The sequence below is a fragment of the Stegostoma tigrinum genome, chromosome 42, assembly GCF_030684315.1.
Source record: "Stegostoma tigrinum isolate sSteTig4 chromosome 42, sSteTig4.hap1, whole genome shotgun sequence".
Taxonomy (NCBI): domain Eukaryota; kingdom Metazoa; phylum Chordata; class Chondrichthyes; order Orectolobiformes; family Stegostomatidae; genus Stegostoma; species Stegostoma tigrinum.
Genome location: NC_081395.1, coordinates 6099635 through 6122715, shown reverse-complemented (window position 1 = coordinate 6122715; position 23081 = coordinate 6099635). Strand labels below are relative to the sequence as shown.

At 53.4% G+C, this 23081-nt stretch overlaps 1 protein-coding gene across 1 annotated transcript in view; it reads left to right on the top strand.

Moving 5' to 3' along the window:
• Positions 1 to 777: 777 nt before the first annotated feature.
• pld7 (phospholipase D family, member 7) overlaps positions 778 to 23081 on the top strand; it is a 37120-nt gene continuing 14816 nt past the window's right edge. Inside the window, exons 1-5 of the mRNA XM_059641581.1 lie at positions 778 to 1143; positions 14076 to 14231; positions 18611 to 18817; positions 20162 to 20290; positions 21218 to 21429. Coding sequence (XP_059497564.1) covers positions 1090 to 1143; positions 14076 to 14231; positions 18611 to 18817; positions 20162 to 20290; positions 21218 to 21429 — 758 coding nt within the window. The 5' untranslated portion in view covers positions 778 to 1089. The remainder of the gene's footprint in view (positions 1144 to 14075; positions 14232 to 18610; positions 18818 to 20161; positions 20291 to 21217; positions 21430 to 23081) is intronic.

Sequence of the window (23081 nt, the reverse complement as noted above, 5' to 3'; positions counted from 1 at the left end):
AAGTCATCATTGGACAAGCATATGGACGTACATGGAATAGTGTAGGTTAGATGGGCTTGAGATTGGTATGACAGGTCGGCACAACATCGAGGGCCGAAGGGCCTGTACTGTGCTGTAATGTTCTATGTTCCATGTTCTATGACACACTGACCCCATCAAACACTTCCAGAACTGGGACAGCACGGGGTTAGGTAGAGTAAAGCTCCCTCTACACTGTCCCCATGAAACACTCCCCAGGACAGGGACAGCACGGGGTTAGGTACAGAGTAAAGCTGCCTCTACACTGTCCCCCATCAAACACTTCCTGAACTGGGACAGCACGGGGTTAGATACAGAGTGAAGCTTCCTCTACACTGTCCCCCATCAAACACTCCCCAGTACAGGGACAGCACGGGGTTAGGTAGAGTAAAGTTCCCTCTACACTGTCCCCATCAAACACTTCCAGAACTGGGACAGCACGGGGTTAGGTACAGAGTAAAGCTCTGTCTACACTGTCCCCCATCAAACACTCCCAGGACAGTAAACAGCACGGGGTTAGATACAGAGTAAAGTTCCCTCTACACTGTCCCTCCATCAAACACTCCCAGGGACAGGGACAGCACAGGGCTAGATACAGAGTAAAGCTCTCTCTACACTGTCCCCCATTGAACACTCCCAGGGACAGGGACAGCACGGGGTTAGGTACAGAGTCCCAGGAGAGGGTGTGATACGACTGGACCAATGTAAAAGTAGAGACGGAGCTGTGCAACATTCCTTCTCCACTGGAGGGCAGCGTTATTGTTGGTTGATGGACAGAACAGGAAAGATTAAAAAAAAAACCCGCTCAAACTGACAAACCTGTTTGAATTCGAAAGTTTATGCTGCGGCGTTGGCGAATGCCTTGCTAGCCACAAGGGTCTTTCTTCTTAAAGGGGATTTTCACCGGTTTCCTAAATCAGTTTGCAAATCAAAAGCCACTGCAGACGCAGTCAGCAAACGAAGCAAAACCAAGACATCCCACCAGTAACTTAGAAAAAAAGTTCCCCCCCTTAAAGGGAAGTTTTGTCTTGTTTTGGTGGGGTGTGGGACAAGACTTGCTGTCGTACTGCAATGCCGAGGAAGGTCCAGGAACATCGAAGGAGGTCGAAGCGTCTGAAGGAGCAGGTACGTGCATCTTTAAGAGGGACTGGCGTAAGAATGAATTCGAGCAAAGTGCAAAAGTGAAAGCGTTTGTTTTGTATTCCAAAAAAAATAGTACTGCTGGGGACTGAACGCTTGAGAACTAGACCTGAATTTGCAGATCGCCCTCCCCAAAACCTCCGGCATTCGTAAAATTAGCCAGTGAACTCTAATGTCATTGCGTCCCCATGTCTAGTACCTCCTACTGTGTTTGTCTGTGTGTCCTTACCCCCGGGTGGTGTTTCAGGGAAACATGGTGGCAGTAATTAACGCTCATCCTGAGTTTTATGTTGTCAAACCAGCGCATATTTTGCAACATTTTAACTGTGTCAGTTTCCAATGCTGACAACATTCCCGCAGGCATGTGTGTTCAAAAATAGAAGCAACAGCGACCGAGAGAGTCGGGAATTCACTCCACCCCCAAATGCTGCATTAGATTTACTATAAAATGTTACACTTCGAAATTTTTATTTCTCCAAGGCATCCCGGAAGTGGACGCAGCATTCACAGATCAGTTTCTGATCACTTTTGGCGCCAAAAAAAGCGAATGAAAAATGCATTTCTCGATGGCAAAAATACAAAACAGCGACAACAAAATACCCTTCAAATTGTAGTAAACGTGGCCAGTTAGCGGACTGAAGTGAGGGGGCCTGGATAAAGGTGCACAGGAAGAATCTGCTCAAGGATCGAGATTTCAAACACCGCAGTTTTAAATTGTTTAGGGAACGAAACAATGTCATTGCGAGAAGAAACTTTTTGTCTCTTCGCACAGGGAGTGGTTACAGTGTGAAAGGCACTGCCTGGAAATGTGATGGTGGCAGGTTCCAACGAGCATTTGGATATTGAGAGAGGCGGGGGTGGTGTTAGTTAAAGAGGGCGAGTCCAGAACACGACGGGCTGAATGGCATCTCTCCACACCGCAGGCACCGACGCCGTCGAGCTCATCAAGCGTGCACTGACACTCCGAAAACTATCCAATCCAAAACCGCCCCCCCGAAGCTGTTCCCATAACTCCCATCTTTCCCATGGTGATCCCAACCTGACCTGCACATCCCTGGACACATTTCCCATGACTAACCCAACCTGACCTGCACATCCCTGGACACATTTCCCATGACTAACCCAACCTAACCTGCACATCGCTGGACATATTTCCCATGACAAACCCAACCTAACCTGCACATCCCTGGACACATTTCCCATGGCGATCCCAACCTGACCCGCACATCCCTGGACACATTTCCCATGGCGATCCCAACCTGACCTGCACATCCCTGGACACATTTCCCATGGCTAACCCAACCTGACCTGCACATCACTGGACACATTTCCCATGAATAACCCAACCTAACCTGCACATCCCTGGACACGTTTCCCATGGCTAACCCAACCTAACCTGCACGTTCCTGGACACATTTCCCATGACTAACCCAACCCAACCTGTTCATCCCTGGACACATTTCCCATGGCGATCCCAACGTGACCTGCTCATCCCTGGACACATTTCCCATGACTAACCCAACCCAACCTGCAAATCCCTGGACACATTTCCCATGACTAACCCAACGTGACCTGCACATCACTGGACACATTTCCCATGACTAACCCAACCCAACCTGCTCATCCCTGGACACATTTCCCATGACTAACCCAACTGGACCTGCACATCCCTGGACACATTTCCCATGACTAACCCAACCGGACCTGCACATCCCTGGACACATTTCCCATGACTAACCCAACCGGACCTGCACATCCCTGGACACATTTCACATGGCTAACCCAATCTAGCCTGCACGTTCCTGGACACATTTCCCATGGCTAACCCAATCTAGCCTGCACGTTCCTGGACACATTTCCCATGGCTAACCCAATCTAGCCTGCACGTTCCTGGACACATTTCCCATGGCTAACCCAATCTAGCCTGCATGTTCCTGGACACATTTCCCGTGACTAACCCAAACTAGCCTGCATGTTCCTGGACACATTTCCCGTGACTAACCCAAACTAGCCTGCACGTTCCTGGACACATTTCCGATGACTAACCCAACCTAACCTGCTCATCCCTGGACACATTTCCCATGACTAACCCAACCTGACCTGCACATCCCTGGACACATTTCCCATGGCAATCCCAACCTAACCTGCACATCCCTGGACACATTTCCCCTGACTAACCCAACCTAACCTGCTCATCCCTGGACACATTTCCCATGACTAACCCAACCTAACCTGCACATCCCTGGACACATTTCCCATGGCGATCCCAACCTGACCTGCACATCCCTGGACACATTTCCCATGGCGATCCCAACCTGACCTGCTCATCCCTGGACACATTTCCCATGACTAACCCAACCTGACCTGCACATCACTGGACACATTTCCCATGACTAACCCAACCTAACCTGCACGTTCCTGGACACATTTCCCATGACTAACCCAATCCAACCTGCACATCCCTGGACACATTTCCCATGACTAACCCAACCTGACCTGCACATCACTGGACACATTTCCCATGACTAACCCAACCTAACCTGCACATCCCTGGACACATTTCCCATGACTAACCCAACCTAACCTGGACATCCCTGGACACATTTCCCATGACTAACCCAACCTAACCTGCACATCCCTGGACACATTTCCCATGGCGATCCCAACCTGACCTGCACATCCCTGGACACATTTCCCATGGCGATCCCAACCTGACCTGCTCATCCCTGGACACATTTCCCATGACTAACCCAACCTGACCTGCACATCACTGGACACATTTCCCATGACTAACCCAACCTAACCTGCACGTTCCTGGACACATTTCCCATGACTAACCCAACTGGACCTGCACATCCCTGGACACATTTCCCATGACTAACCCAACCTGACCTGCACATCCCTGGACACATTTCCCACGACTAACCCAACCTGACCTGCACATCCCTGGACACATTTCCCATGACTAACCCAACCTGACCTGCACATCCCTGGACATATTTCCCATGACTAACCCAACCTAACCTGCACATCCCTGGACACATTTCCCATGACAAACCCAACCTAACCTGCACATCCCTGGACACATTTCCCATGGCGATCCCAACCTGACCTGCACATCCCTGGACACATTTCCCATGGCGATCCCAACCTGACCTGCACATCCCTGGACACATTTCCCATGGCTAACCCAACCTAACCTGCACATCCCTGGACACGTTTCCCATGACTAACCCAACCCAACCTGCAAATCCCTGGACACATTTCCCATGACTAACCCAACGTGACCTGCTCATCCCTGGACACATTTCCCATGACTAACCCAACTGGACCTGCACATCCCTGGACACATTTCCGATGACTAACCCAACCGGACCTGCACATCCCTGGACACATTTCCCATGGCTAACCCAATCTAGCCTGCATGTTCCTGGACACATTTCCCGTGACTAACCCAAACTAGCCTGCATGTTCCTGGACACATTTCCCGTGACTAACCCAAACTAGCCTGCACGTTCCTGGACACATTTCCGATGACTAACCCAACCTAACCTGCTCATCCCTGGACACATTTCCCATGACTAACCCAACCTGACCTGCACATCCCTGGACACATTTCCCATGGCAATCCCAACCTAACCTGCACATCCCTGGACACATTTCCCCTGACTAACCCAACCTAACCTGCTCATCCCTGGACACATTTCCCATGACTAACCCAACCTAACCTGCACATCCCTGGACACATTTCCCATGACTAACCCAACCTAACCTGCACATCCCTGGACACATTTCCCATGGCGATCCCAACCTGACCTGCACATCCCTGGACACATTTCCCATGGCGATCCCAACCTGACCTGCTCATCCCTGGACACATTTCCCATGACTAACCCAACCTGACCTGCACATCACTGGACACATTTCCCATGACTAACCCAACCTAACCTGCACGTTCCTGGACACATTTCCCATGACTAACCCAATCCAACCTGCACATCCCTGGACACATTTCCCATGACTAACCCAACCTGACCTGCACATCACTGGACACATTTCCCATGACTAACCCAACCTAACCTGCACATCCCTGGACACATTTCCCATGACTAACCCAACCTAGCCTGCACGTTCCTGGACACATTTCCCATGTCTAACCCAATCTAGCCTGCACGTTCCTGGACACATTTCCCATGGCTAACCCAATCTAGCCTGCACGTTCCAGGACACATTTGTTCGATGACTAACCCAACCTGACCTGCACATCCCTGGACACATTTCCCATGACTAACCCAACCTAACCTGCACATCCCTGGACACATTTCCCATGGCGATCCCAACCTGACCTGCACATCCCTGGACACATTTCCCATGGCGATCCCAACCTGACCTGCTCATCCCTGGACACATTTCCCATGACTAACCCAACCTGACCTGCACATCACTGGACACATTTCCCATGACTAACCCAACCTAACCTGCACGTTCCTGGACACATTTCCCATGACTAACCCAACCTGACCTGCACATCCCTGGACACATTTCCCATGGCAATCCCAACCTAACCTGCACATCCCTGGACACATTTCCCATGACTAACCCAACCTAACCTGCTCATCCCTGGACACATTTCCCATGGCGATCCAAACCTGACCTGCACATCCCTGGACACATTTCCCATGACTAACCCAACCTAATCTGCACGTTCCTGGACACATTTCCCATGACTAACCCAACCTGACCTGCTCATCCCTGGACACATTTCCCATGACTAACCCAACCTAACCTGCACATCACTGGACACATTTCCCATGGCTAACCCAACCTGACCTGCTCATCCCTGGACACATTTCCCATGACTAACCAACCTGACCTGCACATCACTGGACACATTTCCCATGACTAACCCAACCTAACCTGCACGTTCCCGGACACATTTCCCATGACTAACCCAACCCAACCTGCACATCCCTGGACACATTTCCCATGGCTAACCCAATCTAGCCTGCACGTTCCTGGACACATTTCCCATGGCTAACCCAATCTAGCCTGCACGTTCCTGGACACGTTTCCCATGGCTAACCCAATCTAGCCTGCACATCCCTGGACACATTTCCCGTGGCTAACCCAATCTCGCCTGCACGTTCCTGGACACATTTCCCATGACTAACCCAACCTAACCTGCACATCCCTGGACACATTTCCCATGACTAACCCAACCTAACCTGCACATCCCTGGACACATTTCCCATGGCGATCCCAACCTGACCTGCACATCCCTGGACACATTTCCCATGGCGATCCCAACCTGACCTGCACATCCCTGGACACATTTCCCATGGCTAACCCAACCTAACCTGCACGTTCCTGGACACATTTCCCATGACTAACCCAACCCAACCTGTTCATCCCTGGACACATTTCCCATGACTAACCCAACTGGACCTGCACATCCCTGGACACATTTCCCATGACTAACCCAACCGGACCTGCACATCCCTGGACACATTTCCCATGACTAACCCAACCGGACCTGCACATCCCTGGACACATTTCACATGGCTAACCCAATCTAGCCTGCACGTTCCTGGACACATTTCCCATGGCTAACCCAATCTAGCCTGCATGTTCCTGGACACATTTCCCGTGACTAACCCAAACTAGCCTGCATGTTCCTGGACACATTTCCCGTGACTAACCCAAACTAGCCTGCACGTTCCTGGACACATTTCCGATGACTAACCCAACCTAACCTGCTCATCCCTGGACACATTTCCCATGACTAACCCAACCTGACCTGCACATCCCTGGACACATTTCCCATGGCAATCCCAACCTAACCTGCACATCCCTGGACACATTTCCCCTGACTAACCCAACCTAACCTGCTCATCCCTGGACACATTTCCCATGACTAACCCAACCTAACCTGCACATCCCTGGACACATTTCCCATGACTAACCCAACCTAACCTGCACATCCCTGGACACATTTCCCATGGCGATCCCAACCTGACCTGCACATCCCTGGACACATTTCCCATGGCGATCCCAACCTGACCTGCTCATCCCTGGACACATTTCCCATGACTAACCCAACCTGACCTGCACATCACTGGACACATTTCCCATGACTAACCCAACCTAACCTGCACGTTCCTGGACACATTTCCCATGACTAACCCAACTGGACCTGCACATCCCTGGACACATTTCCCATGACTAACCCAACCTGACCTGCACATCCCTGGACACATTTCCCACGACTAACCCAACCTGACCTGCACATCCCTGGACACATTTCCCATGGCGATCCCAACCTGACCTGCTCATCCCTGGACACATTTCCCATGACTAACCCAACCTGACCTGCACATCACTGGACACATTTCCCATGACTAACCTAACCTAACCTGCACGTTCCTGGACACATTTCCCATGACTAACCCAACTGGACCTGCACATCCCTGGACACATTTCCCATGACTAACCCAATCCAACCTGCACATCCCTGGACACATTTCCCACGACTAACCCAACCTGACCTGCACATCCCTGGACACATTTCCCATGACTAACCCAACCTGACCTGCACATCCCTGGACATATTTCCCATGACTAACCCAACCTAACCTGCACATCCCTGGACACATTTCCCATGACAAACCCAACCTAACCTGCACATCCCTGGACACATTTCCCATGGCGATCCCAACCTGACCTGCACATCCCTGGACACATTTCCCATTGCGATCCCAACCTGACCTGCACATTGCTGGACACATTTCCCATGGCTAACCCAACCTAACCTGCACATCCCTGGACACGTTTCCCATGACTAACCCAACCCAACCTGCAAATCCCTGGACACATTTCCCATGACTAACCCAACGTGACCTGCACATCACTGGACACATTTCCCATGACTTACCCAACATAACCTGCACGTTCCTGGACACATTTCCCATGACGAACCCAACCCAACCTGCTCATCCCTGGACACATTTCCCATGGCGATCCCAACCTGACCTGCACATCCCTGGACACATTTCCCACGACTAACCCAACCTGACCTGCACATCCCTGGACACATTTCCCATGACTAACCCAACCTGACCTGCACATCCCTGGACATATTTCCCATGACTAACCCAACCTAACCTGCACATCCCTGGACACATTTCCCATGACAAACCCAACCTAACCTGCACATCCCTGGACACATTTCCCATGGCGATCCCAACCTGACCTGCACATCCCTGGACACATTTCCCATGGCGATCCCAACCTGACCTGCACATCCCTGGACACATTTCCCATGGCTAACCCAACCTAACCTGCACATCCCTGGACACGTTTCCCATGACTAACCCAACCCAACCTGCAAATCCCTGGACACATTTCCCATGACTAACCCAACGTGACCTGCTCATCCCTGGACACATTTCCCATGACTAACCCAACTGGACCTGCACATCCCTGGACACATTTCCCATGACTAACCCAACCGGACCTGCACATCCCTGGACACATTTCCCATGGCTAACCCAATCTAGCCTGCATGTTCCTGGACACATTTCCCGTGACTAACCCAAACTAGCCTGCATGTTCCTGGACACATTTCCCGTGACTAACCCAAACTAGCCTGCACGTTCCTGGACACATTTCCGATGACTAACCCAACCTAACCTGCTCATCCCTGGACACATTTCCCATGACTAACCCAACCTGACCTGCACATCCCTGGACACATTTCCCATGGCAATCCCAACCTAACCTGCACATCCCTGGACACATTTCCCCTGACTAACCCAACCTAACCTGCTCATCCCTGGACACATTTCCCATGACTAACCCAACCTAACCTGCACATCCCTGGACACATTTCCCATGACTAACCCAACCTAACCTGCACATCCCTGGACACATTTCCCATGGCGATCCCAACCTGACCTGCACATCCCTGGACACATTTCCCATGGCGATCCCAACCTGACCTGCTCATCCCTGGACACATTTCCCATGACTAACCCAACCTGACCTGCACATCACTGGACACATTTCCCATGACTAACCCAACCTACCCTGCACGTTCCTGGACACATTTCCCATGACTAACCCAATCCAACCTGCACATCCCTGGACACATTTCCCATGACTAACCCAACCTGACCTGCACATCACTGGACACATTTCCCATGACTAACCCAACCTAACCTGCACATCCCTGGACACATTTCCCATGACTAACCCAACCTAGCCTGCACGTTCCTGGACACATTTCCCATGTCTAACCCAATCTAGCCTGCACGTTCCTGGACACATTTCCCATGGCTAACCCAATCTAGCCTGCACGTTCCAGGACACATTTGTTCGATGACTAACCCAACCTGACCTGCACATCCCTGGACACATTTCCCATGACTAACCCAACCTAACCTGCACATCCCTGGACACATTTCCCATGGCGATCCCAACCTGACCTGCACATCCCTGGACACATTTCCCATGGCGATCCCAACCTGACCTGCTCATCCCTGGACACATTTCCCATGACTAACCCAACCTGACCTGCACATCACTGGACACATTTCCCATGACTAACCCAACCTAACCTGCACGTTCCTGGACACATTTCCCATGACTAACCCAACCTGACCTGCACATCCCTGGACACATTTCCCATGGCAATCCCAACCTAACCTGCACATCCCTGGACACATTTCCCATGACTAACCCAACCTAACCTGCTCATCCCTGGACACATTTCCCATGGCGATCCAAACCTGACCTGCACATCCCTGGACACATTTCCCATGACTAACCCAACCTAATCTGCACGTTCCTGGACACATTTCCCATGACTAACCCAACCTAACCTGCACATCACTGGACACATTTCCCATGGCTAACCCAACCTGACCTGCTCATCCCTGGACACATTTCCCATGACTAACCCAACCTGACCTGCACATCACTGGACACATTTCCCATGACTAACCCAACCTAACCTGCACGTTCCCGGACACATTTCCCATGACTAACCCAACCCAACCTGCACATCCCTGGACACATTTCCCATGGCTAACCCAATCTAGCCTGCACGTTCCTGGACACATTTCCCATGGCTAACCCAATCTAGCCTGCACGTTCCTGGACACGTTTCCCATGGCTAACCCAATCTAGCCTGCACATCCCTGGACACATTTCCCGTGGCTAACCCAATCTCGCCTGCACGTTCCTGGACACATTTCCCATGACTAACCCAACCTAACCTGCACATCCCTGGACACATTTCCCATGACTAACCCAACCTAACCTGCACATCCCTGGACACATTTCCCATGGCGATCCCAACCTGACCTGCACATCCCTGGACACATTTCCCATGGCGATCCCAACCTGACCTGCACATCCCTGGACACATTTCCCATGGCTAACCCAACCTAACCTGCACGTTCCTGGACACATTTCCCATGACTAACCCAACCCAACCTGTTCATCCCTGGACACATTTCCCATGACTAACCCAACTGGACCTGCACATCCCTGGACACATTTCCCATGACTAACCCAACCGGACCTGCACATCCCTGGACACATTTCCCATGACTAACCCAACCGGACCTGCACATCCCTGGACACATTTCACATGGCTAACCCAATCTAGCCTGCACGTTCCTGGACACATTTCCCATGGCTAACCCAATCTAGCCTGCATGTTCCTGGACACATTTCCCGTGACTAACCCAAACTAGCCTGCATGTTCCTGGACACATTTCCCGTGACTAACCCAAACTAGCCTGCACGTTCCTGGACACATTTCCGATGACTAACCCAACCTAACCTGCTCATCCCTGGACACATTTCCCATGACTAACCCAACCTGACCTGCACATCCCTGGACACATTTCCCATGGCAATCCCAACCTAACCTGCACATCCCTGGACACATTTCCCCTGACTAACCCAACCTAACCTGCTCATCCCTGGACACATTTCCCATGACTAACCCAACCTAACCTGCACATCCCTGGACACATTTCCCATGACTAACCCAACCTAACCTGCACATCCCTGGACACATTTCCCATGGCGATCCCAACCTGACCTGCACATCCCTGGACACATTTCCCATGGCGATCCCAACCTGACCTGCTCATCCCTGGACACATTTCCCATGACTAACCCAACCTGACCTGCACATCACTGGACACATTTCCCATGACTAACCCAACCTAACCTGCACGTTCCTGGACACATTTCCCATGACTAACCCAACTGGACCTGCACATCCCTGGACACATTTCCCATGACTAACCCAACCTGACCTGCACATCCCTGGACACATTTCCCACGACTAACCCAACCTGACCTGCACATCCCTGGACACATTTCCCATGGCGATCCCAACCTGACCTGCTCATCCCTGGACACATTTCCCATGACTAACCCAACCTGACCTGCACATCACTGGACACATTTCCCATGACTAACCCAACCTAACCTGCACGTTCCTGGACACATTTCCCATGACTAACCCAACTGGACCTGCACATCCCTGGACACATTTCCCATGACTAACCCAATCCAACCTGCACATCCCTGGACACATTTCCCACGACTAACCCAACCTGACCTGCACATCCCTGGACACATTTCCCATGACTAACCCAACCTGACCTGCACATCCCTGGACATATTTCCCATGACTAACCCAACCTAACCTGCACATCCCTGGACACATTTCCCATGACAAACCCAACCTAACCTGCACATCCCTGGACACATTTCCCATGGCGATCCCAACCTGACCTGCACATCCCTGGACACATTTCCCATTGCGATCCCAACCTGACCTGCACATCCCTGGACACGTTTCCCATGACTAACCCAACCCAACCTGCAAATCCCTGGACACATTTCCCATGACTAACCCAACGTGACCTGCACATCACTGGACACATTTCCCATGACTTACCCAACATAACCTGCACGTTCCTGGACACATTTCCCATGACGAACCCAACCCAACCTGCTCATCCCTGGACACATTTCCCATGGCGATCCCAACCTGACCTGCACATCCCTGGACACATTTCCGATGACTAACCCAACCGGACCTGCACATCCCTGGACACATTTCACATGTCTAACCCAACCTAACCTGCACGTTCCTGGACACATTTCCGATGACTAACCCAACCGGACCTGCACATCCCTGGACACATTTCACATGGCTAACCCAATCTAGCCTGCACGTTCCTGGACACATTTCCCATGTCTAACCCAATCTAGCCTGCACGTTCCTGGACACATTTCCCATGGCTAACCCAACCTGACCTGCACATCCCTGGACACATTTCCCATGACTAATCCAACCTAACCTGCACATCCCTGGACACATTTCCCATGGCGATCCCAACCTGACCTGCACATCCATGGACACATTTCCCATGGCGATCCCAACCTGACCTGCTCATCCCTGGACACATTTCCCATGACTAACCCAACCTGACCTGCACATCACTGGACACATTTCCCATGACTAACCCAACCTAACCTGCACGTTCCTGGACACATTTCCCATGACTAACCCAACCTGACCTGCACATCCCTGGACACATTTCCCATGGCAATCCCAACCTAACCTGCACATCCCTGGACACATTTCCCATGACTAACCCAACCTAACCTGCTCATCCCTGGACGCATTTCCCATGGCGATCCAAACCTGACCTGCACATCACTGGACACATTTCCCATGACTAACCCAACCTAATCTGCACGTTCCTGGACACATTTCCCATGACTAACCCAATCCAACCTGCACATCCCTGGACATATTTCTCATGACTCACCCAACCTAACCTGCACATCCCTGGACACATTTCCCATGACTCACCCAACCTAACCTGCACATCCCTGGACACATTTCCCATGGCGATCCCAACCTGACTTGCACACCACTGGACACATTTCCCATGACTAACCCAACCTGACCTGCTCATCCCTGGACACATTTCCCATGACTAACCCAACCTGACCTGCTCATCCCTGGACACATTTCCCATGACTAACCCAACCTAACCTGCACATCACTGGACACATTTCCCATGGCTAACCCAACCTGACCTGCTCATCCCTGGACACATTTCCCATGACTAACCCAACCTGACCTGCACATCACTGGACACATTTCCCATGACTAACCCAACCTAACCTGCACGTTCCCGGACACATTTCCCATGACTAACCCAACCCAACCTGCACATCCCTGGACACATTTCCCATGGCTAACCCAATCTAGCCTGCACGTTCCTGGACACATTTCCCATGGCTAACCCAATCTAGCCTGCACGTTCCTGGACACGTTTCCCATGGCTAACCCAATCTAGCCTGCACATCCCTGGACACATTTCCCGTGGCTGACCCAATCTCGCCTGCACGTTCCTGGACACATTTCCCATGACTAACCCAACCTGACCTGCACATCCCTGGACACATTTCCCATGACTAACCCAACCTGACCTGCACATCACTGGACACATTTCCCATGACTAACCCAACCTAACCTGCTCATCCCTGGACACGTTTCCCATGGCTAACCCAATCTAGCCTACACGTTCCTGGGCTCTACGAGTAATTTAGCACAGCCAATCCACTTGTGGCCTGCCCGTCTTTGGACAGTGGGAGGAAAGTAGAACACATGGGGAGAATGTGCGAACTCTACGCAAGACAGTCGCCCGAGGGTGTAATTGAACCTGGATCCCTGGCACTGTGAGGCAGCAGTGCTAACGACTGAGCCATCACATCACCCCTATATTGCTGAGATCAAGTTGCATTAGAAAGCGCCGAGCCAAGGAAATGTTTTACCATGAAAAAGAGATGTCCTGTATTTCCTGTTCTGAATGCAGGTTCCAGAGCAGGGTGTGATGGAACCCGAGGGGCAAGAAGAAGTAGATTCCCAATCAAAGGGAATGTTGATCCTGACGCCCAGGAATCCCATCCGAGGGAGCTCCAGACTGCTGAGGAGCAGGGCGACCACAGGGTTAGAGGAGCAGGCTGAGCCGGTGAGTGTAGCGGGTAATGAGCTGGTTGGGGGTAATGCTAGGAACTGCATTGCAATCAATGCTCTGAGATATAGACACAAGGAATTCAGCAGGGGATTGATTGTCTGTTTGGTTATTCCTTAATGGGATGTGGGTATCGCTGGCATTTATTGTTCATCCTGAGTTGCCCTTTGAACTGAGTGTCTGGCTTAGGCTATTTCAGAGAGGCAGTTAAGAGCTGACCATGATGCTGCAGGTCACCAGTGCACCCAGATTAGGTAAAACGCAGCTGCTTTCCCTCCGTAAATGGGCATTAGTGACCCAGCTGGGCTCTTTCAGACCATAGAATCCCAACCAATGTGGAAGCAGGCCATTCGGCCCATCCCGACCCTCTGAAGGGCATCCTACCCAATTCTGTAACCCTGCCTTTCCCCAGTCCATCTAGCCTGCGTGTCATTGGACTGTGGGAGGAAACCGGAGCACCCCGGGGGAGACCTACACAGACAGGGGGGAGAACGTGCAAACTCCATGCAGTTGCCCGAGGGTGGAATTGAACCCGGGTCCCTGGCGCCATAAGGCTGTGGTGCTAACCACTGAGCCACCCATTTTGATGAGCAGCGACAATTAAGTCACAGATGTCGTTACCAAGACCAGCTTCCAGTTGCAGATTTTAAATTGAATACAAGCAAAGATTTTGGAGACGGGATTTGAATCTTGCCACCGAGCCCCCTCACTAGTCCAGTGAAATGATTATTACTCTTCTGCTGGCATCTTCACCTCCTCCAGATCTGCCTCTGTTCCTTTTCCATCTCCTTCCACTTAGCTTTGTCATTCCTATTCACACATCAGACTCTTCCCAGTTCTGAAGAAGGGTCCTTGGAGTGGAACGTTACTTTGTTTCCTTGACCCATACAGACTGGCAGGCACCCCCACCCCAGCTCCCTATCCCCCAGAGCATTTCTAGCCCATTTCATCTTTCTTCTGATTTGCAATGCCCCCAGGTATTTCGATTTTGTGAACGATTTATGAAAATGCCGGTCTTTTCTTTATGGCTTCTGATGGTCATCGCTGACGCAGATAGTTTGCTCGTTAATCACTGTGTGTGGGATCTTGCTGTGCATGGTCAGTGCACTTCCTGCATTGCTGAGATCACCAGCAAATGGCATTGGGACAGCCTGAGGTTGTGACAGGTGCAACGCAATTGAATTTGGCTGTTGAGACAGAGAGGGAGATGTTAACAGGCCCTATAATCCAGATAGTATCCCGGTCTCTGGCTGGATGGATATTAGGGGGATGAGTTTAAAACGGGTTGGGTTAGAGGATTTAGGTAATGTCTCAGGGCAGGGGGTGAGAGGATCTGTCTACCTGATGTGTAACGATGCAGGTTTGTGTTATAACTGGGCGTAAACCTTCCAGAGCCTCTTAAGATCCCCTGCTCATCTCTGTCACCTCCTCAGGCCCTACAATCCCTCTCCTTATTTCTGTAAACACTACACAGCCCTTACATCTCTCTACCTCTGTAACCTCCTCCAGTTCCTATACCCCTTGCAGATCTCTGTCATCTCCTTGATCCCTGAAACACACTCCCTATTTCTCTTGACTCTGCAAACCCCTACACGTCTCCCTATCTCTGTCGCCCCCTCCAGCCCCTTACACCCCCTCCCTGTCTCTGTCACCCCCTCCAGCCCCTACACCCCCTCCCTATCTCTGTAAACCCCCTCCAGCCCCTACACCCCCTCCCTGTCTCTGTCACCCCCTCCAGCCCCTACACCCCCTCACTGTCTCTGTCACCCCCTCCAGCCCCTTACACCCCCTCCAGCCCCTTACACCCCCTCACTGTCTCTGTCACCCCCTCCAGCCCCTTACACCCCCTCCCTGTCTCTGTCACCCCCTCCAGACCCTTACACCCCCTCACTGTCTCTGTCACCCCCTCCAGCCCCTTACACCCCCTCCCTGTCTCTGTCACCCCTTCCAGCCCCTACACCCCCTCCCTATCTCTGTCACCTCCTCCAGCCCCCTACACCCCCTCCCTATCTCTGTCACCTCCTCCAGCCCCTACACCCCCTCCCTATCTCTGTCACCCCCTCCAGCCCCTACACCCCCTCCCTATCTCTGTCACCCCCTCCAGCTGCTACACCCCCTCCCTGTCTCTGTCACCTCCTCCAGCTGCTACACCCCCTCCCTATCTCTGTCACCCCCTCCAGCCCCTTACACCCCTCCCTATCTCTGTCACCTCCTCCAGCCCCTACACCCCCTCCCTGTCTCTGTCACCTCCTCCAGCCCCTACAACCCCTCCCTGTCTCTGTCACTCCCCTCCAGCCCCTACACCCCCTCCCTGTCTCTGTCACCTCCTCCAGCCCCTACACCCCCTCCCTGTCTCTGTCACCTCCTCCAGCCCCTACACACCCTCCCTGTCTCTGTCACCTCCTCCAGCCCCTACAACCCCTCCCTGTCTCTGTCACTCCCCTCCAGCCCTTACACCCCCTCCCTGTCTCTGTCACCCCCTCCCTATCTCTGTCACCCCCTCCAGCCCCTACAACCCCTCCCTGTCTCTGTCACCCCCTCCAGCCCCTACACCCCCTCCCTATCTCTGTCACTCCCTCCAGCCCCTACACCCCCTCCCTATCTCTGTCATCTCCTCCAGCCCCTACACCCCTCCCTATCTCTGTCACCTCCTCCAGCCCCTACAACCCCTCCCTGTCTCTGTCACCCCCTCCAGCCCCTATAGCCCTCTCCATCTCTGTAACTTTCTAAAACCGCTACACCCCTCCAAGATGTCAGCATTCGAACTCAGTCCTTACGAGCACCTCTCAGTTCCTGTGACTGGGCTTTGTGGGCATTCCTTCTGCTTCCTGGGACTCTGGATATCCCTCCCTAAACCTTGCTGCGTCTCTCTCTCTCTCTCTCTCTCTCTTTCTTCTCCATTAAGACTCTCATTAAACCAATCTCTTCAAACAAGACTGCTCCTAAAGGCTCTTCGTGTGGCCCAGGACCAAAATTTGTTGGGTTACGTGGCCAGGAGGATGTTACGTCAGGTAAAGGTGCCAGCACATTGTTGTTGGTTTTGTTTCATATCTCCATCTTTCTCTACACCTGACTCGGTTCTACAACCTCGTACAGCTGTGTTCCACTTTGCTGGAGTATTGCTGTGAGTCACTGTAGGTACTGTTCTCCCCAGATAGAGCTTAGCTGTTGATATCACACATCAGCACTGTCCCTGTTCCTGCTGGGGGGAGATCCATTCAGACACAGTCAATAATATGTGCAGATGGTGCCCTCTCCTGGTGGCTGGAGGTTTTGCTATCATAAGAAATGTGCCATTTTCACCCCTCTCACTCTCTCTCTCTCTACTGTCTTTTTCACTCTGTCAGTCGCTCTTGGTCTCTTGCTCAGTCTGTGTCTCTTTGTCTGTCTCTCTCTCTTTCTCTCAGTGTCTGTCTCTCAGTCTGTGTCTGTCTGTTCTTTATCACTGCCAGTCCTATCCAACGAGCCCGACAACTCATTCCCAGCTTTCAGTCGTGGTTTTTCTCATGGAAAGGAAATTGAGTACCTACTCCAGAGACTTTTACAAATAATTCCTGTGCTATAGTCAGCACTGTCGGAGGGTCAGCACTGAGGCAGCGGGCAGTGTCGGAGGGTCAGCGCTGAGGGAGTGGGCACTGTCGCAGGGTCAGTGCTGAGGGAGTGGGCACTGTCGGAGGGTTAGTGCTGAGGGAGTGGGCACTGTCGCAGGGTCAGCGCTGAGGCAGCGGGCACTGTCGGAGGGTCAGTGCTGAGGGAGTGGGCACTGACGCAGGGTCAGTGCTGAGGGAGCGGGCACTGTCGGAGGGTCAGTGCTGAGGGAGTGGGCACTGTCGGAGGGTCAGTGCTGAGGGAGCGTGCGCTGTCGGAGGGTCAGTGCTGAGCGAGCAGGCATTATCGGAGGGTCAGTGCTGAGGGAGCGGGCACTGTCGGAGGGTCAGTGCTGAGGGAGCAGGCACTATCGGAGGGTCAGTGCTGATGGAGTGCCGCACTGTCGGAGGTGTCATTTTTCAGATGAGACATTAATATGCGACCCCCCCAAAGCCCTCTCATGGGTCCAATGTTTAACCTCAACCAGCTTTGCTGAAAACAGGTGATCTGGGTCATTTTCACATTGCGGTGTGTGGGATCTTGCTGTGCTGAGTAGCACACGTTTTTTAGAGTACGTTTTACACAGCACTTCCTTGTGTGTGTGAGGTGTTTCAAGAGTGACGATGTCCTTTCTGTCCCAGATCGGTGGGTGGGATGGGGGTGAGCGATGGTCTGAGGACCGAGTCTGACAGCTGCACCCTCTCCTGCACCTCACTTCCATAACATCTCAGAGCACAGTGATAGCAGTGCCGAAGCATCTCATTTCGGATCGGGTCATGTTCCATCAGGTAAATTTGAAGCCGCTTCAGGTTGTTCTGCAGAAGGTGAAGGCAGACATAAATATGAAGAGAAAGAAGAAGAAGAAGAAGGAGGAGGAGGAGGAGGAGGATGAGGGAGAGGAAGAGGAGGATGAGGGAGAGATGAAGGAGGAAGTGGAGAATGGAACTCAGCACCAGGACACCCCCAGAAGCATCATGCCCCCTCTGGTGGTCAAGGTCAGTATTACAGTCTTCTGGGCTTGAAGTCCAGGCGCCTGGTCCTTGTGGGGATGGTTGAGGAATGCGACGGGTAATAGAGGTCGAGGACACTGGGCATCAGTGGAGTGCCACAGGGGTGGCTGTGAGCAAAATACCTCAATTTTACAATTCCTCTCCTGGTTTTCAAATCCCTCCCTGCTACACTCTGATCACAGTAATGACCCCAATAACCTGCACCCCTCCCTATCTCTGTCACCTCCTCCAGCCCCTACACCTCTCCACCTCCTTCCTATGCCTGTCAACCCTCCTGCCCCTACACAGCCTCCCCATCTCTGTCACCCCCTCCAGTTCCTTCACCCCTCCCTATCTCTGTCACCCCCTCCAGTTCCTTCACCCCTCCCTATCTGTGTCACCCCCTCCAGCCCCTACGCCCCCTCCCTATCTCTGTCACCCCCTACACCCCCTTCCTATCTCTGTCACCTCCTCCAGCCCCTACACCCCCTCTAGCCCCTACACCCCCTCGCTATCTCTGTCATCCTCCCTGGCCCTTATGTCCCTCCCTATCTCTGTAACCCCCTCCATCCCCTACACCCCCTCCCTATCTCTGTCACCCCCTCCTGCCCCTACACCCCTTCCCTATCTCTGTAACCCCCTACACCCCCTCCCTATCTCTGTCACCCCCTCCAGCCCCTACACCCCCTCCCTATCTCTGTCACCCCCTCCAGCCCCTACACCCCCTCCCTATCTCTGTCACCCCCTCCTGCCCCTACACCCCTTCCCTATCTCTGTAACCCCCTACACCCCCTCCCTATCTCTGTCACCCCCTCCAGCCCCTACACCCCCTCCCTATCTCTGTCACCCCCTCCTGCCCCTACATCCCTTCCCTATCTCTGTAACCCCCTACACCCCCTCCCTATCTCTGTCACCCCCTCCAGCCCCTACACCCCCTCCCTATCTCTGTCACCCCCTCCCGCCCCTACACCCCCTCCCTATCTCTGTAACCCCCTCCAGCCCCTACACCCCCTCCCTATCTCTGTAACTTCCTCCAATTCCCGTCCCTTGAGCATCTTCTAATTCCCACCACTCCACGATTAGTGGCCGAGGTTTCAGGTTTCCTTGACCCTGGGCTCTGGGAATTCCCCACCTCGACCTCTCAGCCTGCTGTCTCATTCTCTGTGTTTTTACTCTTGTTCAGATGCTCATTAAAGCTGCCCTTTTTGACAGAACCTTTGTTCAACTGACCTCATATCTCCTGGCGTGTCTTGGGGTCAAATTCTCTCATGAAGCAGTTTGGGGAAGGCTTTACAGTGTTAAAGGTGACAGATAAATGGAGCATGTTGTTTGCTGTCTCCTTTACTTTAGTATCAGGAGAGTCTGAGACCAGCTATGTCTAGCCTTCAGAAACTGAGAGCGAAAATTCCCGAAGAGCCCAGGAGGAGGACGATATGGAGAGATCTCCCAAAGATCCCAACAGTGAGAAAAACTCCAATGGTAATCTTTCACTGTTCAGTCTCTCTGCCTTCTCGTCTTCATCCTCACTGTGCAAAAATCATTGTCCCCAGACGCCCCATCAAACACTCCCAGGACATGGGCAACACGGGGTTAGAGACAGAGTAAAGCTCCCTCTACACTGTCCCCCATCAAACACTCCCAGGACAGGGACAGCACGGGGTTAGAGACAGAGTAAGGCTCCCTCTACACTGTCCCCCATCAAACACTCCCAGGACATGGGCAACACGGGGTTAGATACAGAGTAAGGCTCCCTCTACACTGTCCCCCATCAAACACTCCCAGGACAGGGACAGCACGGGGTTAGAGACAGAGTAAGGCTCCCTCTACACTGTCCCCCATCAAACACTCCCAGGACAGGGACAGCACGGGGTTAGATACAGAGTAAGGCTCTCTCTACACTGTCCCCCATTAAACACTCCCAGGACAGAGACAGCACAGGGCTAGATACAGAGTAAAGCTCCCTCTACGCATCAGGGAGACATTGGCATGTGTGATGAGAAAGATCTCAGGAACCGTCTGCTGCTGCTCTGTCAGGGACATGCCTTCATTTAAATTGGCTTCACTGTCCTCACGTACAAGGTTGGAGGTTGGAGGGATTGGGGAACGGGTGCTGTGTTCTGGGGCCAGTTTAAATGTGACGATGGATGAAACAAAGTCCTTTTCTATCTGAGCCCTGTCTCCCTACGAGGGAACGTAGCATCAGAATGTACTGTGATGCCTCACATGGTGAAATGCCCACGACCCGTGACCTCATAGGGGTTACGATGGGAGGTGACCCGTCCTCCTCTTGTCTGTGAACTTGAGCCCAGCTGTTCGACTGCCGATGGCTTCGCCGGCAGGAGGGTGTCTGCAACGCTTGCCCGTCATGGTGTCTGCCTGTCTTGTTTCCTCTCTGTCACCTCGCAGGGCACCTTGACGAGGCGTCGGCCCAGCTGCAGCTTGTTGCTCTGCATCCTGCTCCCTGCTGTCCTGCTTCTGGCTCTCTGCAGCTGGTACTTACTGGGCTCAGGCCAGGGGGCACTGCCCACCGCAGCCTCGGGCCTGGTTGGCTTGCTGAAGGTGGACTGGATTTACAGCTCGTTACCGTGGCAACAGGAGGCCTGCCAGGACGACTGCAAGTAGGCCCGGGGTGTGGGGCAGGGCGCAGAGGGTCTGGAGGGGGTGTAGGGGATGGAGGGGGTGTAGGGGATGGAGGGGGTGTAGGGGATGGAGGGGGGTGACAGAGATAGGGAGGGGGTGTAGGGGGCTGGAGGGGGTGACAGAGATAGGGAGGGGGTGTAGGGGGATGGAGGGGGTTACAGAGATAGGGAGGGGATGTAGGGGATGGAGGGGGTGACAGAGATAGGGAGGGGGTGTAGGGGGCTGGAGGGGGTGACAGAGATAGGGAGGGGGTGTAGGGGATGGAGGGGGGTGACAGAGATAGGGAGGGGGTGTAGGGGATGGAGGGGGGTGACAGAGATAGGGAAGGGTGTAAGGGGCTGGAGGGGGTGACAGAGATAGGGAGGGGTGTAAGGGGCTGGAGGGGGTGACAGAGATAGGGAGGGGAGGGGGAGAGGCGGTGACAGAGATAGGGAGGGGGTGTAGTGGCTAGAGGGGGTAGCAGAAACAGTGAGGGTGTGAAGGGGCTGGAGGGGTGATAGAGATTGGGAGGGTGTGTAGGAGGTGACAGTGATGGGGAGGCGAGGGGGTGGAGGAGGTGGCAGTGATGGGGAGGGGGTGGATGAGGTGGCAGTGATGGGGAGGGGGTGGATGAGGTGGCAGTGATGGGGAGGGGATGGAGGAGGCGGCAGTGATGGGGAGGGGCTGGAGCAGGTGACCGTGATGGGGAGGGGAGGGGGTGGAGGAGGTGACAGTGATGGGGAGGGGGTGCAGAGGGCTGGTGGTGGTGACAGAGATAGGTAGGGGCCGGAGGGGGTGTCAGAGATAGGGAGGGGGTGTAGTGGCTACAGGGGGTAGCAGAAACAGTGAGGGTGTGAGGGGGCTGGTGGGGTGATAGAGATTGGGAGGGTGTGTAGGAGGTGACAGTGGTGGGGAGGGGGTAGTGGAGGTGACAGTGATGGGGAGGGGGTGGAGGAGGTGACAGTGATGGGGAGGGGAGGGTGTGTAGGAGGTGACAGTGGTGGGGAGGGGGTGGTGGAGGTGACAGTGATGGGGAGGGGGTGGAGGAGGTGACAGTGATGGGGAGGGGAGGGGGTGGAGGAGGTGACAGTGATGGGGAGGGGAGGGGGTGGATGCCGTGACAGTGATGTGGGTGGGAGGGGGTCGAGGAGGTGACAGTGATTGGGAGGGGAGGGGGTGTCGGAGGTGACAGTGATGGGGAGGGGAGGGGGTGAATAAGGTGACAGTGATGGGGAGGGGGTGGAGGAGGTGACAGTGATGGGGAGGGGAGGAGGTGGATGAGGTGACAGTGATGGGGAGGGGGTGTCGGAGGTGACAGTGATGGGGAGGGGGTGTCGGAGGTGACAGTGATGGGGAGGGGGTGGATGAGGTGACAGTGATGGGGAGGGGGTGGATGAGGTGACAGTGATGGGGAGGGGAGGGGGTGGATGCCGTGACAATGATGGAGACGGGGTGGAGGAGGTGGCAGTGATGGGGAGGGGAGGGGGTGGATGAGGTGACAGTGATGGAGAGGGGGTGGAGGAGGTGATAGTGATGGGGAGGGGAGGAGGTGGATGAGGTGACAGTGATGGGGAGGGGGTGTCGGAGGTGACAGTGATGGGGAGGGGGTGGAGGAGGTGACAGTGATGGGGAGGGGAGGAGGTGGATGAGG